Here is an 18,687-nt window from a genome sequence, read left to right as displayed (position 1 = left end):
GGAGCTGAAAAATAAACTTAAAACAGCAAGGCAGCCCAAGAAGCTAAAAATCATTGTCAGAGAAATTATTTACCCTGGAAATACAATTGTCTGAATTTGGGATGAACTCCAGGGAAGGGAGAAATGGGTGGCAGAGAAGAAGGGAGAGCCACATCACTGCATTATTGGGGGTTTCATGCTTAAAAGGGGAAAAAAAATAATAAAATGGGCCCTGGATTGAAGGAGAAGGGGCCCTGCTTTGACTTTCATGCCAAATGTGCCAGGAGAGAGCCTGAAAGGATTTTGGCAGCTCAAGAAAAGGGAAATTAAGGAGCTGAAATCTTAAGATATTTTCCTTTTCCCTGGGAACACGTGGGAAGAACCAACACCCCGTCAAGCCCTGCATCCACTCCAAATCCTAAAATTTCCCCCTCTAACACCAGCCTCGGAATCCATTATTGGCTCCAAGCACCCTCAGGGATTTGGGGGCAGCCTTGGGCTGAGCAGGAGGGTGGCTGATCCCAAAAGAGTGGGAACCTGGGATCCTGGGAAAACCCCAGCACAGGGAACACTCCCAGCCCTCCCTAAACCCTCCTGGAGGGGCAGCTCAGCCCATCAGCAATCCCAGCCAGGGTCCAGCCAGGAATTCCAGAATCCAAGGAAACCGAGCCAGGATTGGAGACAAGGCTACAACAAGACCCCAAAACTTCCCTCAAGAGTCAGGATCAAAACCCAGGCTGGAAATAAATTAAAGTGTGCATCCAAGGGCTCATCCCAGAGGGAAATTACCTGTGAAAGGTCTGTGCTGGAGGCAGGGTCAGAGCTAAGTGTACCCAAGGCAGGGAAGGGGACATGGAACCATGAGCAGCTCCAGGAGAGGCTGCTCAGGACCATTTAGGGGTGTTGAGGTTGCAAAGGTTTGTATGGAACAGCTGCTGACTAGCCCTGTTGGCAGACTGGGGTCTGGGGAAGCTCTGCAGCTTCCAGAGTTTTCCACAAGAAGAGTTTCTCCCACACAAACTTCCTTCCAGCAGTCTCCTAAAAACCCTCCTTCCTTTTCCTGCAAACCCATGTCCCATTTGCACAACTGAGGCTCTTTCCTCTCCTCACCACCCCCCTGAGTGCTGATCCCAGGCTGGGAATGTGTCCTGTGGGGCCAGGACTGGTCCTTGCCCTCCAGCAGGTCCCAGCTGGGCTCCTCCAAGCCCAGGGCAGGAGGTGCCTGGGGATGGGGCCAGGGACTGAAGTTTGGGAGAGCTCTTGGGATCCATCCCTGCTTCCCTCTCTGGATGGGGCAGAGAACAGATTGAGAACCTGCTGCTGTTCCAGAGGGAGGGATTTGGGACTGCTGTGGTCTTTAGGAAGGGTAAAAGACCCTAAAATCCGTGAGGATGTTCTGGGGGCTGTGGTCTGGCCCGTGGCCCCAGGGAGGGCTCTCATCAGGACAGGCAGCTCCAAAGCAGCAGTGACAGGGGACAAAGGGACCAAGCCCTACATGAGGAATTAGAAGAAGAATTAAGGAATATCTTAGCCCTTGCTGTTTCTTGGTCCTGTCTGTCAAACAGAGCTCATCCCACAGCCTTTCCGGGCAGGCTGAGCTCGTGAGAGGCGACGAGGTGCTCAGATCATTAATCAGAATCTTTATCTAATGTACAAACACTTCTGTCACAGCTCAGTGGCCCACAGACCTGGGGAGCTAATGGCAGTTTAGCCACAGCTGCACGAAACCAGAACAGGCTCTGAGCTGCAGAAATGCCCACAAAGCTGCAGAAATGTCTCCACACCTCCTACTCTGTGTGCTCCTGCAGCTCCTGCTCAGTGCTGAGCACTCTGAGGTCCACAAGGTGCTGCAGCAGCTGCAGCACAGGGATTTGTGGGATTTGGATCCCATGGGATGTGGGATTTGGATCCCATGGGATGTGGGGTTTGGATCCCATGGGATTAGCCCTTGGGTTCTGGCCAAGGCTGTCACACTCCAGTCAAACCCATAAGGATGAGTAGTGGGGAGGAATGGCCAAATTTATATAAAGGGACAGAATTCCCAGCTTGCCACTCCAAAGGGAGTATTTCCTGAGGGAATGGGAAACCCCAGGGAATTCAGGCAGGCCCCTGTGCCAGTCTCAGTCTCTTTTTTGCCCAAGTTTATTCTCTGGTTTTGAAAAAAGCAGTTTCCCCTCCAAGCTGTCTTTGGAGACCTCTATGGGGAATGCTTTGCTGTCTTCCCTGGTGACCTTTTCCTCAGCAAGGACACTCCCAGGCTGAAGCTGGACAAAGGACTTGGGATTCTTAAGGGTGGTTTTGGCAAGAGAAAAAGCAACTTTCCAGCAAATAATGGGCATTTCCTGCCTGCAGCTTCCACCTGACTTCACCTGCGCCTGACCCTGTGTCTGTCACTGCTCAGGGGCCGCGGTGACACCGTGTCCCTGCTGCCACCTGCCAGCCCAGGGCTGCTCAGGACAGGATTATCCCTTTCCTACACCTCTCCCACGGCAGCATCTTCCAGCACTTCTTGCTCTCTGGGCTGCCTGAGCATCCCCAGCTGGTGCAGCTGCTCATCCCCCGGGGCTCCCTCTGGAATGTCCCTGTGCCCCGGAGCTGCTGTCCCCAGGGAAGGCACAGCTCCCCTTCCTCCGGGGCATCTGTGAGGCTGCTGACAAAAGGCAGGATATCGTTTTCCTGAAGCCTGCTGTCTCTGGCTCTGCAGAAATCTAATTAATGCATGCTAATGAGGCTAATTCAAAATCCCTGATCCAGCGACTGCCCAGTGTTTCTTCCAGGCTTCAGTTCTCCTTCCAGCTAGAAAGAAAAGAAGAAAAAGGAATTAGCAGAGCTGATCTTTGCATCTTGACACTGTTACACAATTTCACTGATGTCTCGACCACAAACCAGCAGTTTGTTTTGTTTTTTTTTTCCCTCCTCCACCTGTACAAGAATTCTCAGAATAAAACGATTGCAAAATGAATTTATGAGCTGCAGCTCTTCCAGGCGAGGTGTTTGGTCAAGTGGTGGCTACAAAGGTTTTTTTTCCAGACACAAAATGCTGATACACCCTGGGAAAAGCAGAGATGGGGCTGATATGGAGGTGGAAGAGGAACCTGAGAGTTACTGACGAGTCTGGGAAACACCTGGGTTCTGCTTATGAAGACAAGACAGGAAAAAACTCAACCCCAAAATTTTATGTAAACTCAGCAAACAAAAAAAACCACACCAGACCCAAACAAAAAACCCAAACCCCAATAACTCAGCCTGAAATGAGAAAGGGAAAAGTCCAGTTCTAATTCACAAATCATTATGATTTCCCAGTCAGAGCCCAGTGCTAACTGGGATTATCTATGGCCTGATTTATGAGGGAATCATAGGACTGTTGTGGATTTTTCCACTGATTTCAGGGAGGAAGGGAAAGAAGGAACTTTGCTTTTAGTCTAAAATTAGTTGATTTAAGAAGCCAATTCTGAATGGTTTTTCTCTCTCACTTCTCACGGGGATGTTCTACGTGTGGAGCCTCCCCTGTGCTCCATTTTCTCGACAGATCTTAAAGGTGAAAGAGTTATCCCAATCCCAAATGCCTCTTCTCAAACTTCCAAATGGATTCTCAGAGGTTCTCATTTAAAAGCAGCAAGATTTGAGAATTCCAATCCAATGAAAACCCATTGAAAGTTGGTGGGATATTTGTTTTTTCCAGGGAGGGAGGACTCCAGGGATCTGATGCTTTGTGGAGGTATCTCATCTAAACTGCAAATTGTTTGTGGGATGTGCCTGCAGAAAATGCCCCTAAAAAAAAAAAAGGGATTTTGCCCCAGTAAAGTTGTGGTACTGGTTCAAAGGGAGTGGAACTGGAAGCTGTGCTTTCCCCCTCTGACCACAGCTGGAATATGGGGGAAAATCAATTCAGACTAACTCAAAGGCAGCAAATATTTCTTCTCCCAACTCCTGAATCTGGGAAAACATGATTAAAAATATCCATTTAGAGTAAATCGCTTATAGATTTACTGTTCAGAAATACTATCCAAGGAAATGGTAGCTTGATGCAATCCACATTATGGATAGAAAATGAAATTAAAAAGCAAAACATTAAGGAAAAACACTGGAGAAACAGGGTGTAGGTTAACTGTTGTTTGATCCCAGAATCTGAAGGGTTCTTTCTGCAAGACTGGGATGCTGCAAACACAGCTTAGACATGATTGTGCTGCATTTCCTCCCCAGGTGTCAGAGAAAACTGAGGAGTGAAAGACAGATTTGAAAGAGAAAATAGAAACAAGGAGTGAACCTAAACACAGAGCTGCTGGAGAAACCGTCAAAACAAGAAGCAAAATCCAACAGGCCAGTGAATTTTGGCTGCCAAGGAAATCTTGACTCCTCTATCCAAAGGAACTCTGTAAGAGTAAAGACTTACTCATCCTTTCCAACACTCAGCTGGATTTACATCCTTGTGGGATGTGAGCGAAGGACAGCGTGTTCCAAAATGGGGAGAAGGCTCCAGGAGCTGCTGGCTCCTGCTCTGCTCCTCCCACCAGCTCCAGGAGACAAACCCACCTTGTGGGATGGCACAGCTCCTTCCCAGCTCTCCTTTGCTGTTGCTGAGAACTTGCTGAACTGGAGGTCTTCAGCTGTAGCTCTGGAGGGTAAAAAGTTGGAGTTTGTGACTGGTGGGGCTCAGCTTCAGCAGAGCCCAGACCCATCCAGGCACTTGGAGCAGGACTGAGCTGACAAAAGAGCTTCATAAGCCAAAAACCCCCAAGCAGATGGTGCTGAGCCAATGTTTCTCAGGAAGAGCTAAAATCAAGCTGTTCCATCAACATCTGCACGCAGCAGTGCACCTCTGCTGTTGGGCAAGGAAGTCAAACCAGCTCCCAGGACTTTGTCCTGCTCATTTAGAATCCTGGGAAGCAGAGATAGAGCAAAGCCATCTCGTGGCTTTTCATTATTCCAATCAGCCAGTGAAATGTGGGCCCTAGCTGTTGTGATTTGTACGTGCTGCCAGTCTTTCTAATCTTATTGAAATGATAAAAAGTTTCATGAGGCTGTTTTCTCCCAGGAATCATTTTCCTTGGAGTCCCTCCCCAGCCAGGAGCACCCAGAGCAGACTTGAGACACAACTGCTGCTGTTGATTTCTTGCTGCCAGCTGTGGATGGTGCAGAATTAATTTTTTTCTCTGACCAGATTTATATCATAGGCCCAGGCCTAAGCCTGTGTTCATGTTTGTAACACACCCCACACGTGTCCTGCATGGCACCTGACTGCTTCCAAATCCAGGTTGGACAGGGATTTGAGCAACCTAGTCTAGGTGGACACCTGGAAGGTGTCCCTGCTCATGGCAGGGGGTTGGAATGAGATGAGATTTAAGGTCTCCTCCAGCCCAAATAGTCTTGTAATTCCATGAAAAACCTGCCAAGAATGAGTCCAACCTGGCCTTGGACACCTCCAGGGCTGGGGCAGCCACAGCTTCTCTGGGCAGGGCCTGCCCACCCTCACAGGGAAGGATTTCTCCCCAGTATCTCATCTAAAAGTCTCCTAATTTTAAATGCAAACAAGTTCTATCTTTGCTGGAGTCTTTGGTGGTGTTTCCATACGAAGTGAAAGGGGAAGCAGAGCCTCATGAAGAAAATGTGATTAAGAACATGACTGGGGTTGATCATATTTGTTGGGAGGGGATTTTCCGGTCTCGGGAATTCCCCACGGAGTTAATTGGGTTTGCCTTCCAGTTCTCATGAAAATTCTCACCCTTCTCTTCGCAGCCTCATGGGGAGGCTGCACCAGTGTCACAGACAATATTTGGGACACTGGCTTTCGGATCATGGAATCCCAGGATGGTTTGGGATGTGTCCAAGCTCACACCACGACTCTCAGACTTGTCCTGCCTCTGCAGAGGGGTGAGTCACCTGTGGGCCAGAGGTGACAGAAGTCCAGGAGATACTTCCAGGCTGAGTTGGTTCCCTGAGGCTGATGTTCCAAAACAAGTAGTTCTTTTTGCTGGGAGCTCTAAATTCACAAATTATAACCTTTACACTTAGCTGTACCTCACCAGATTGTGCTGATGATTCTCCCCCAGGAAAACGAGAGCACTGTCTTTGGCATAAAGCTCCAGAAGGAACACAAACAGTGAGCTCAATTCCCTGTGCATGTAAGGAAGAGGAATTTCATGTGCCAGCTTGTGGCAGCTGCTCTAGGGGAACTCACCACTACAAAGACCCCCTTGGGAACACAACTTTTGTAAAGAAATTAAACTGGGCAAAGAAATTAAGACTACCACAGGCAAAACTAAGAGTTCATCTTCCTCCCCAGGTCCCTCTCCCTCAAAATTTTCATTTATCCCCTCCAAAAAGGCGGCTGGAATCTGTCTGTCAAGGGATTCTGAGCTGCAAGGGATGAAGGAGAAGTTTCAGCAAAGAAAACCAATTATTATTTTTAGCATCAGCTGCATGGAAAATACTTCTCAGAGGCTCTGGTTGGTTAGAGGGGAAGACACATTTTCTCCTTTTCAGTTTCTGCTAAAAACCCAGAATTTAGGAAGTAAATGACTCTGACAAAGAGCAATGGTTCTGATGGGCAAATCCTTGTGGCCAGCACTGCCAAACCCTGGCTCTCCCACTGGAAAAGCTCCTCAGCCTCCCCTCCAGCTCCAGGGATCCCAGCTTCTCTGAATAAAACCCAGGGCGACCTTCCAAGGGTTTGGCCACCGGCATTCCAAGATCTCCTTTCTCTTTCTGCTGTCAGGGGGGAATATTTTGGTTCCTGTAGAAACCTTTGCTGTTTTCAGCTCGTTCCTTATCCCCATTCCCAGCGCCCACGGGAGGGAACGGCTGTCGTGGGACATGGGATGGGCTGAGACACAGCTACCGGGCAGCTCTGTTAGGAAAAGAGCTGGTTTGAATTAAAAATCCATTTCTTTGGAACAGAATCGGCCTCTCTTTTGGACAGGAGGAACGTGTGTGTCTGTACTGGGGGCAGAGGAAATCGTTAACGACGCGGTGCAATTGAAGCTCTGTAACAGCACAGAGAGAGGCACTAATGAGCAATGATATTTCAGTGGCCAGAAAATGCAGGTAATTAGAAGTTATTTCTCCCAGAACAGCCCGTTCTGACTTTTTCCATGTGCCTCCTGCTCCTCTTTGTTGCAAGAAAAAAAATTGTTAACAGTTTGAGGAAAAAAACAGAAATAAAAGGGAAGAATTTTGAAATGTTTGTCATTCTCTGTTCCTCTTTCTGTTATCTGATATATTAAAGTAAACAACACCGTTATGTAATTTAACCTCCACATATACATTTTATTCACCTTTAAATAATACTTTATATTCCCTATAGGAAGAATCACTGAATCAGGATGCAATTATTGATTTTCTCCTTGTCAGAGTACAGCTTTTGACCAAAGTTAGATAAATTTCTTGGTGTGATCTTTTGTTGAATGTCTGCTTTTCTACACTCCAAAGGCTTGACTTGATAGCAAAAAAAAAAAAAATTGGCATGAAATCTAAATCTTGATGTTATTTATTGGCTGCTCCATCTATTATTATTATTATTTATTGGATGCCCCATCCTTGGAAGTGTCCAAAGCCAGGTTGGATGGGGCTTGGAGCAACCTGGACTAGTGGAAGCTGTCCCTGTCCATGGAATGGGGTGGAGTTGAGGGGCTTGGAGCAACCTGGACTAGTGGAAGCTGTCCCTGCCCATGGAATGGGGTGGAGCTGCATTGACTTTGAGGTCACTTCCCTTCCAAACATCCTGGGTTTCTGTGATTTTAGGAAAATTTAAATAATTATGCATTATTATGAATATTGCTGTATTAATAATACTACATGATGTACTATATTGATGTTTTCTACATACTAAATAATATATTTTCATAAATTACATACCTATCTCAATAATAATTTAGAAATGCAGCTGCTTTTCCTCTGGTTCCCACTGAAGGCTGTAATCTGTTTTATGGGGGGGTTTTTCCCTTATTTGATTTCTCCCCTTATAGATGTGGAAAACCTCTAAAAAACCAGTTACAGTTCTATGGACTAAAGCACAAAAAAGCCACAGAGCAGCCACTTAATTTTGGATTTGGGAAAGAAACTTGGAAAGGAAAGAGAAGCATGGAAAAGGCATGGAAACTTCCATTTGGGATTGTTGTACATCAAACCCAGCTTCTGAACAGCAAACAGGCAAAGATGGAGCTATTTTTTTGGGTTAAAAACCATGGTATTGCTCAATTATCTGTCACATGATGATGATACTGAAGTCCAGGTGGCCTTGCAGGATCCAAGCTCTCCTTTAATCCAGGTAATTATGGTAATGAATATTTCTGGGAAGTCATAACCAAGAGGAGGAACAGCCTTTACGCTGCACAAACCAAAGTTTTACCCTCAGAATAAAGGCAAAGACCCTTTAGGGAAATTCCATCAGACCCAACATAACTGTCTGCAAAATCTCCAGGCAGTTCTGGTTTATCAGCAGAAAAAGCCACTTCCTGAGCCCTTGTCTGCAGGATAACTGATAAACCACCCCAGTAAACAGGGCTCAGATCCTCTGCAACTATACTTTAAGGAAGAAGAAATTCAGCAGTACATTCTGCAGGTGCAATGAGTTGCACTTTAAAATTTCCTACATGGTCCCAAAACTCTCATGCAACAACCTGCCCCAAACCAGAGCAATTTATGGCCATGGGGAAAGGCAGGAACAGCAGCTGCATTTTTTCCCTCTCCTTTTTTCACATGGGTTGTGGCTTTTGCTCAGATCAATCAAGCCTGTCCTAGATGGAGATTCCTGCAGAGAAGAGCATCTGCAGAAGTGCTGATAATGACAGTAGGGAGACCCTGGCACAGGATCCCAGAGCAGCTGTGGCTGCCCCTGCATCCCTGGCAGTGCCCCAGGCCAGGTTGGACAAGGCTTGGAGCAGCCTGGGATAGTGGAAGGTGTCCCTGCCATGGCAGGGGGTGGAACAAGATAAGCTTTAAAGTCCTTTCCCTTCCAAACCATTCCATGATTCTGAGATTCTCTGAATATTTGTATTCCTCAGATGCTGGTGGGGTCAGTCAGGGAACTGCTGTTCCCAAATTCTCAGCTTGCCAGGCTGCAGAGTGCAGTGATTTCATGTGAAAGACAATTTTGTGATTGGATAAATTCCAACAAATATGTTTCCATTGCTGAGGGGAAAAAAAAAATCAGCTAAACAGGATGTGCTGATAAACACTGCAGCACTGGCCAAAACCTCACTATTGCTTTTCACGGGGTCCAAATAAATAATTTTAAAATAAACACCTGGCAAGCTCCCAGCTTCTACCAACCTCCTTTGACAAGTGAGGAAGCGAGACTGTCTAGAAAGCACAGCACCCACTTCAGGGGGTGCTCATGTGGAATTACCTGGATGAGCCATCAGTTTTGGGTTTCTGAGGTTTCTGAGCTGTCAGACATCAGCACTTACATTGTCCCCATGTCAGGTAGGAGCTGCTGTGAAGTTTGATTTCACACTCTCAGACCACAGCAGAGTTCAGCTGGTGACAGTGGAGTGCTGAGAGCCAGATCCCAGCGAGGCAAAGCAGGGCAGATTCCTGGTGGCTTTCTGAAACTCCAAACAGTGAGATCCTCCGAGAGGGTAAAGCTGTAGCCCCAGCCCTGTATTTATCCCCTGGGATAAAGTGAGGCTGGATCTGTGCCCATTCCTTGAAGCAATGTCAGAAGTGCCACCCTTGGCGGGGAGATCCAATGAGTGTAAACCGAGCTGGGGACTTATTTAGTTCAGGAGAAATGTCAGGCAAGGCTCACACTGTGCTAAAAAAAGCCATTGGGAAGTCAGAGCTCATCTGCAGGAGGACTGAGCTGGAGCAGAGCACCCAGCAGGTCCTCAGCCCCAGGGGCAGGAGGGGACAGCAGGGCTGAGCTGCCAGGCAGGAGGGCAGAAACCTTGGGAGCGTTTCCATGGTCTGCTCAGAGCTGTGCTTGGAGAGGAGGAAGAGCTGGAGGGGAGGAAGAGTTGGAGGGGAAGAAGAGTTGGAAGGGAAGAAGAGTTGGAGGGGAGGAAGGGGTGCCCTGTGCCCAACTCCACTTGGAATCTTCCCAGTGGGTGCCAAGCCAGCCCAGCAGAGCCACAGGACAGAAAACACCTGGGACAAAGGCACGTAACCCCATTCTGGGGTCATTGTGGGGACAGCTGACCAGGACTGAGCTGGCAGGGCTGGGAGCAGGGCTGGAGCAAAAGCGAGCAGCAGCAAAAGCTGCACCTTTTGTGGCACCTCGTGATGTCACCCAGGTCCCCTCGCTCGTGTAAACAGTGGTGCAGGGGACGTTCCACTTCCTCCTGAGCACTCTGCTGCGCTGAGCTCGGCTCTGCCTGCCAAGGTAAGGCTGCTCTAAACCCTCTCCTTGGGATCTAGAACCCTGCTGCTTCCTGCTTTCTTTCCTCAGGCTCTTCCTTAGCAGGTGGCTCTTGCCAGGAGCAGCTTTGTGGCACCTGGAGCCCTGCAGCAGCAGCAGCAGCCGCTGCTCTCCGTGTGTGCCAATGCTCTGGGTGAACTCATGGAGGAGTTCAAACAGCGGCTGCTGCGCCTGCAAAAACAAATGTCAGGCGTGGGCAATTAGCACTGCTCCAACTGTTCTCCAGTGTCATTAACAGGGATAATTTCTGTCTCTTGCCTGATTCCTCCGGGAATGTATTTTATTTTAAAGTCATACTTGACAGTAAGGGTAAAATGCAAATCTGGTTTTTTTTTTCCAATGGGGATTTATATTGCCATAAAATAAAAATCCATGTGCTGCCCATCTTTGTGCCATCTGAGGCTCTGTGAGTGAGCAGCAACAGGAGGAAATTGATAATAGTGAGGGGACACAGAATGACAAAAATAGCAGGATTGCTTGGACTTGTTTTTGCTAATGAGAATCCTGAGGTGGTTTTAATTCCTAATTCAGGCTGTAGTCTGGATTAAAACTTGACTTTATGGGCTGAAGGTTTTAAACTTCATGGGTTGAAGGTTTTAAACTTCATGGGCTGAAAGTTTTAAACTTGACTTCATGGTCTGCAGGCTTCCAGCTGTACTTTGTAAAAGGTGCTTTTCTGCTGGCTTTGCTTTCACTTGCACCAGCAGCTCAGCTCAGCTCAGCTCTGCTGGGAGCCCAGCAAACAGCCCGTGGGGTGCTCACAGACAGGATTTAGAGTGGGTGGACCCTGAATCCAGGATTTCTGCAGGTGGATCAAGAGGGAATCTCGCAGAAGGTGAGTCAGGATGTGAGGATGAGGGGATTCCTCAGCAGGCTGGGGCAGGAGCTGTGCAGGGACAGTGGGGTTCTTTTCAAGGACATATTTTTGGTGTCAACTGAAAATGCAGGGACTTTGGCCCTGGTGCAGCATCATCAGCCGTGGGAATTCCATCCACGAGGGAAGTGCATCCGTGGGACAGCCCTTGCCCAGCCTGGAGCCGGAGCCCTGAGGGGGCTGTTGCTGTCTCTGCTGGAGCTGCAGGAAGGAGTTCTGCCAATGCTGCAAAATGAAAATACAGCAGACAGCCCAGACCTGCTCTTTTTCTGTGAAAGAGAACCCCAAAAAGCACCTTTAACTGTAAAATGTTCCACTCCGAGCGCAGAGGTTTCACTTCAGGGTCACGGCCGTGCACTGAGGGCAGAGTGTGGAGATGTTTGTGCCCCAATCCAATCAATTAACCTGGCTCTGATGGGCACTTCAGACAGATCCAGGGCTCTGGAATGATATCCCTGTGCTTCTCAGCCTATCCAGATGAACATCTTTTGCCTAGGAATGCTATGTTTAGTTTCCAAAGCTCCAGTAATAACATGCTCGCTTCTTATATCCCTATTGCAACAGCATCAGGGATGCAGAATCTCACAAAAATATAAAAAGAGTGGTTGGATCTCAGTGTGTTTATTTGTTACTGTTTTTTTAAAAAAATTCATATTCTGAAAGCAATGTTGCAGAGAGAGCCACCTCTCTGCAGGATGTGAATGAGCACTGATGAAATCCACTGGAGATTTCAGTTTTCTGCAGCCCCTGCTCACACCCACCACGCAGTGAAGGACTTTGGAGATGTAATTTTAGGACCCTCAGTGGTATCTCAAGCATCTTCTTTTGTGCACAAGTGGGAAGAGAAGGGGTTGCTGTGGGATTTAGTCTCAGTCTGAGCCCAAGTGAGAGGAAAGGCGGAAATGCAGTAATTTTGTGGTGCACTGTGCATGTCTGGGTGCCTTTTTATTAAGGAGATGAATAATTTCATTATGTTTTTGTGGTTTTGCAATGAAATTCGTAATTCTCAGAAAGGCCCTGCTGATGAGCCAGCAGACACCACCCCATGCATATTAATTGTGGTCATGTATTAATTGTGTGCACTGCCAGCCAGGTCACCCTGCTCAGACTGAGTTCCCTAATGCAGAGAGGGATTTTCTGACTCCAGGGCATCCACCCCCTGTTCCCAGGCTCTGAGTTAGATCTGCTGGGGTGGTGGGGCTGGGACATCACCTGCAGGATGGGTTTTGGAACCTCCTGGCTCTAAGGTTCACCACAGCTCCGTGATCTCCACCAAAGTGCAGCTTTTCAGGATTCTTCTACCTGCAAATTGAATCATAGAATCATTTAGGTTGGAAAAGACCTTTAAAGATCATCAGAAAATTTACCAGCAACCAGGCCCACTCCTGGGAGTAATATTTTCACTACTATCAGTTATTCAGCAACACTGGATATTTTCAGTTTGGGTTCCTCCTAAATGATGGCAAAGTGGACTCATGAGAGTCCCATTGCTGCCACTCAGACAGCACTTGGCGTGAGAAAAATAGCTTAAAGAAGCCACAAAATGAGATTTGGATGAACTCTGACCCCTTGTGGACAATGAGCGGAGGGAGGTGACAGATGAGGGGGAAGCTCTCCACGCTCTGGGCAGGGTTTGTCCCACCAGGAAGCCAAGCTGAGCTCTGGGATGGGGTGTGTGCCCTCAGCATCACCCTCGTGTTCCAGGGACACATGCTGGACACAGAGTTTGCCCTAAACCCTCTGCTCAGAGCCCAGTTTGAGTCAGCAGACCTTCACCCCATCACCCCAACTGCTCTTAGTGTCACATGAGATCTAAGTCACAGAATCACAGAATATTCTGGGTCAGAAGGGACTAAATAAGGCCTAGCTGTGTTTAAGAACCTTGACAAGCAAATTGGCTGCTGTCACTCATTGGACTGAAGAACAAGCACAGCATTTAATTAGATAATCAATTATAAAAGTGTCTCTAAAATACAACATTTTGCAGTTGTACCTCATCCTGTGTGGTTTTAATGGCCACCCACCAGCTGTGTCTGGAGGAGCTGCAGGCCAGACCTTCCAGCTTTGATATCCAAGGAAAACCAGGCATGTGAGGACTTGGAAAATGGTTTCTTGGCAAAGAAACAGGCCAGACCTTCCAGCTTTGATATCCAAGGAAAACCAGGCATGTGAGGATTTGGAAAATGGTTTCTTGGCAAAGGGAGAGGTGACCTGAAGGGACAGAAGGTGCAGTGGGTGTATTTTTTCCAGAGGCAAGGCCATGGACAGCAGCTGGAAAGGGATGAAACCTCCTGAGCAGCAGAAATTCACAGCTCTCCCAGGAAATGGGGTGTAACCCACATTTCCCACACTGAGAGCAGGAACAGCCCATGCTCAGCCCCTGTTCAATCCCTGTCCTGGCAACTCCCAGATGGAGAGCAGGAGGCCTCCATTGCTGCTTCTCAGGGGAGGTAAATCCATGAGCCAGATGAATCTTTTGTGTTTCTGTCACACTTTGAGCCTCTTCCCTCCTCCTGGGCCTGTTTTGGCCTCATGGCAGGAGCATGAGGTGGGGGAACAGGGGGCAGAGCATCCTGTCCCAGAGCTGTGGCTGGGATGGAGCTGGAGGGACAAAAGCAGCTCTGAGGGCCTGGGATGCAGCATCCTGCTGAGGGAAGGGGATGAGGCAGAGAGCTTCCCAAAGGCAGCACTTCCCTGATGCTCGGAGCAGCTGGAGCTGCTGAGGTTTTAGGAGATACACACACAGACCTAGCTTCTTGAAGGATGTGGGAATGTGAGAGAAAAGCTGAGAAAGAAATGCAAGAATCTGTTCAGGGTTACAAGACCCTGCTCTCTGCCCATGCCCCATGTGGGACCTTGCCATGTCTGGGCATTTTGGGGGCTGAATCCCAACCCTTCCCTGGCAGCCTGGACAGAGTCTGGATGGGCTGCCAAATGTAAGCACCACAATGATTAAGAGGCTGGAAACCCAGCAATTTGTGCTGTGTGTCAGGGAGAGCTCTGAACTCAACTCTTTTGGTAACACGAAGGAAAAAGCTTCAGTAACAGAGTAGGAGTTACTAATTTCTACCTACAGAGACAGTTTTTCTGGCAAATGCCTGTCGCAGGAAATGAGTCAGAGGAGTGAATCAGTGTCTGCAGTGCCATATGAAGCTGATTTTCAACCGTTATATTCAATATGGGAGGGAATCACTGTAACAAGAATTATAACCCTGGGAGGAAACCCCCAATAAACCCCAACTCCTGCCTGTGTTGCCTTGCTGAGGATGAGTTACCAAACTTACTGGTCCTGGTTACAAAAGCTGGCAAGAGAAAAGTGGCCCAACAGCTCAACACGTGGCATTTTGCTGACGGATGAGAGGCAGAAATTGGCAGTACCTAAAAAGTAAAATTATCTGACGGAAAAAAGAGTCAGACTGAGACTGCCATGGTGATGAGAAATAGAAGTTGGTGGCGTGACCAGGTCTCTGTGTGTTCCATCAGCTTAAATACATTAACAGAACACTTCAGCAGCACTGGCTGTGTTCACAACAGTCACATTTTCCAAGTCCGCTCCCTGCTACCCTTCTGCATGTGATTTGTGCCCGTAATGCCAGAGAAAGTGGGTCCATGAGGTCCTCTGAGGGACTTGGAGGCCTGTTCCCCACATAATGCCCAACACAGCCCAACATATCCCTGGAAGTCTCAAGGCCAGGTTGGATGGGGCTTGGAGCAGCCTGGGATAGTGGAAGGTGTCCCTGCCCATGGCAGGGGGTGGCACTGGATGGGCTTGAAGGTCCTTTCCAACCCAAACCATTCCATGATTCAGTGCTTGGCACCCACACTCTGAGCGCTGGGCCATGGCCATGATGGAGGCTGGGATATATCCACCTTTCATCCATGTATTCCTGCCTTGCTCCCAAAGACCAAACCACAGCAGACCTTGAGGAGATGGCCAGAGGATGGGCAGCTTCTCCTGCTGCTCTGTGATCAGTGTGGTACCACTTCACTGTGCTCCTGGGACTGACACACCAGGAATGGTCTCCCACGCCTGAGGGAACAGTGGGATCTCTGACAGGGCAGCTCTGAACACGATTCCAGGATGTTTCATGCAGACAGCATTCCCAAACCTCTGCTTTGTACTGAACAGCCAAATGGGAAATGCAGACATGAGCACTGACAACTCTTGCAGAGCCTTTGCCTTCACATCCCGTTTTGTCTCCACAGGAATGACCCACCCACCCTACACCACCACAGCCTCTTCCAGCAACCCAGTCATGAGCCAGAGCAACCAGAGCTGCTCCCACCAGGACATCACCTTCAAGAGCAGCCTCTACGCCACCACCTACACCCTCATCTTCATCCCGGGGCTCCTGGCCAACAGCGCTGCCCTGTGGGTCCTGTGCCGCTTCCTCAGCAGGAAGAGCAAAGCCGTCATCTTCATGATCAACCTGGCCGTGGCCGACCTGGCCCACGTCCTCTCCCTGCCCCTGCGCATCTACTACTACATCAACCACACCTGGCCCTTCGGGGATGTCCTGTGCTTGCTCTGCTTCTACCTGAAGTACCTCAACATGTACGCCAGCATCTGCTTCCTCACCTGCATCAGCATCCAGCGCTACTTCTTCCTGTACCACCCCTTCCGAGCCAAGGGCTGGAAGCGCCGCTACGACGTGGCCATCAGCGCCCTGGTCTGGCTGGTCGTGGGGGCCCTCTGCGTGCCCTTCCCCATCATGAGGAGCCACGGGCTGGGTGCCAACACCACCAGCTGCTTTGCAGACCTGCAGGTGAAGCCGATCGACAGCAAGGTGGGCACGGTGCTGATGACCGGCGCCGCCGAGCTCCTGGGCTTCGTGGGCCCGCTCGTCATCATCTTATTCTGCACATGGAAAACAAGAGACTCCATCCGGGGCTTCCATACCCCGGAGGAAAACAGCGGGGAGAGGAGGAAGGCCCTCAGGATGGTTTCCATGTGTGCCATTGTGTTCTGTGTGTGTTTTGCTCCCTACCACATCAACTTCTTCTTCTACATGTTGGTGAAGGAGAATGTCATCACCGACTGCTTCCTGAGCACCATCACACTCTACACCCAGCCCTTCTGCCTGAGCCTCGCCAGCTTCGACTGCTGCTTGGATCCCATCATCTATTTCTTCATGACTTCAGAGTTCCAGGAACAGATTTCCAGGCACAGCAGCATGGCCATCCGGAGCCGGCTCATGAGCAAAGAGAGCGCCTCGTCCATGAAGGAATGACAAGGAAGCCACTTGGAAGAAACTAAAGTATTTAATGTGAAATCTGAGACTGCTCTGGGATAGTCCATTACCAACTCTGTTGTGGAAGATCCTGCAGGTTTGTCCAAGGGAGTTTTGTGGCAGTGGATTTTTTTTCAGTATATAGAAGATAAAACCTTGTCTAAGACTGGTGTGTTGGAATCTGGTGAGTGACCCAACTGATGTGACTGTCCCACTCCCTGTGCCACCCTCACCTGACCTCACTGGACTAGAAAATACACAGGAGGGAGTGAAAAAGCTTTTACTGGGAAATGGTGGAAAAGTCCCAGGCTTTCCTTCTATTTTCCCAGTTGCAGGCTCTGTGATCCAGCCAGAGACAATCCCACATTTATACACTGACATCTGCTGAAGGATCTTCTCTGGGAAAACCACACAAGAACCTAAAACTGGCCAGTAGCAACCAAAGGACTTTGTGATTTGTGCAGTGGGGGCTGTGGACAGGTGAAGGTGTTTTCCATATGCTCCTGGGTTTGGTGCATCCCACTGGTCACCAATGACCTCTGTTCCCCCTTTCCACACTCACCCTCCTGCTCTGCTCCTCCTTTCCCTCCTCACCCACCTCTGTTTGCTCCCTAATTGCTGACACATCCCAGAACTTGCACCTGCAGCTGGTGCAAGACCCTGTGCAAGACAAATTCTCCTCAAACATCCAGAGAGTGGCACCTTCCCTTGCTCCAGGTGACTTTATTCCCCTCCAAGCTGGCAAGGTGGACATGGGCAGGTGGCTTTTGCCTTTGGACCCCTTGGGGCAGGACCATGGTGGTCCTGGGGTCAGTGCAGGTGGGTTTGATGGTGCTGGTGGTACCACTCAGGTTCTCACTCCCTTCTGTGTGCAGTCCAGAGGTGCCTGAGATGAATCTGCCCCAGAAAAGCTCTGCTCAACCTGTTCCGTTGATGCATCTTTTAAAAAAGAGAGGAGTCCTTGCCAAGGTGATTTCACTGACAGACCAGAAGTTAAGGTCATAAACTATTGTGGTTTTTTTTTCCACCAGGTCCTGTCGTGATCCTAATGTTTACATTCTTAGAGCTATGCAAAGCAGGGACAAGGAAGGATTAATTTACCCCTTCTTTTTAATTAGTTACACCTCTTCAGCCAAGTCCACCCACTCTGTAACTTCAAGGGTATCTTGTGATACCTGGGGATGGATTTGGCTGAACAGTCACCAGTTTATTGCCTTTGGAAATCAGTATATTTTCAAAAGAATGTGAACAATTTGTACAGTCTTGCAACAGTTGCTACAAAACCAGAAGAAATACCAGAAACACTTGCTATGCACATTTTAACTCCAACCATTCAATTCCACTGAGTTAAAATGTTAACTCAGCCAAATGCTTTCTGTATATTGTGTTTTCCCACTCCTCTGTTTTATAAAATAAATATAAAAAACCAAAAAAGGGTGGGGAGGAAAGCCAAGAATCAGGGTTTAAACAACCATTTCCCTCTAAAAGGCAACAGCACTGATTGAACACAATAAGTTGTCATAGTTCTCCTCCCAGGTGTGAGAAGATGATTTTGGGCTGAGTAGGATGCACTGGGGTCGATGGAAATGTTCTCTCTGATGTCACTGACACAATAAATGTTTACACACTGCAAGGAGTCCCCTTGCAAAGGGGAGGATGCTCACGGGCAGAGCTGACCTCACACCATTCAATTATTGTCACTTAGCAGTCTCTCATAAGCTACACTCTGTATAAAGCTGTCAGAGAAGGAGAGTTCAGTTTCAGTGCTTGTTTGGAGGATTTTTATAGACCTTGCTCAGCCTCCACGTGACTGGGAGCTGTTTCCTGTCCCTTCACTTTCGCACCCTTCTCCCTTGATCAGCTTGAGAAAACAAGCCACTTGTGATGCCACTTACTGGAACTCTGTAGCTCCTTCTGTGGGTTTTACTTCCCAAGAACTGATGCTCAAAAAGAAAAAAAAATAAATAAAGGCTGTTTTGCAAACATCAGCTGAGTTTTGTAGTTATCAGTGGTACCTGGAAAACTGCGTGGGATCAGCTCCTCCTGGGATCAGGGTTCAAGAGAAGGAACACAACTTTTATTATTCTTAAATGGATTTGTTGCTTGTTTTCACTCTGAATAGTGGTTACTTATTTAATTTTTGAATCTACCATACTTCTATTAGATTTAGAAGTATTTTGAGGATGGGAAGGTGTCCTAGGTAGTGGAAGATGGACAAGGCATGGGAACACCTGCTCCAGCTGCTG

At 48.4% G+C, this 18,687-nt stretch overlaps 1 protein-coding gene across 1 annotated transcript; it reads left to right on the top strand.

Moving 5' to 3' along the window:
* The first annotated feature begins 9,782 nt into the window (after positions 1–9,782).
* On the top strand, positions 9,783–18,429 carry LOC120508749 (putative P2Y purinoceptor 10). The gene is made up of 2 exons (XM_039722639.1): positions 9,783–10,300; positions 15,417–18,429. Exon 2 carries the CDS (start codon positions 15,419–15,421, stop codon positions 16,439–16,441), a length of 1,023 nt encoding a protein of 340 aa, XP_039578573.1. The 5' UTR covers positions 9,783–10,300; positions 15,417–15,418; the 3' UTR covers positions 16,442–18,429.
* The last annotated feature ends 258 nt before the right edge of the window (positions 18,430–18,687 follow it).

This window comes from Passer montanus, unplaced genomic scaffold, assembly GCF_014805655.1.
Source record: "Passer montanus isolate IOZ18808 unplaced genomic scaffold, ASM1480565v1 scaffold49, whole genome shotgun sequence".
Lineage (NCBI taxonomy): Eukaryota > Metazoa > Chordata > Aves > Passeriformes > Passeridae > Passer > Passer montanus.
The sequence above is the reverse complement of the archived record's forward strand: the minus strand, read 5'-3'. Positions and strand labels throughout refer to the sequence as shown.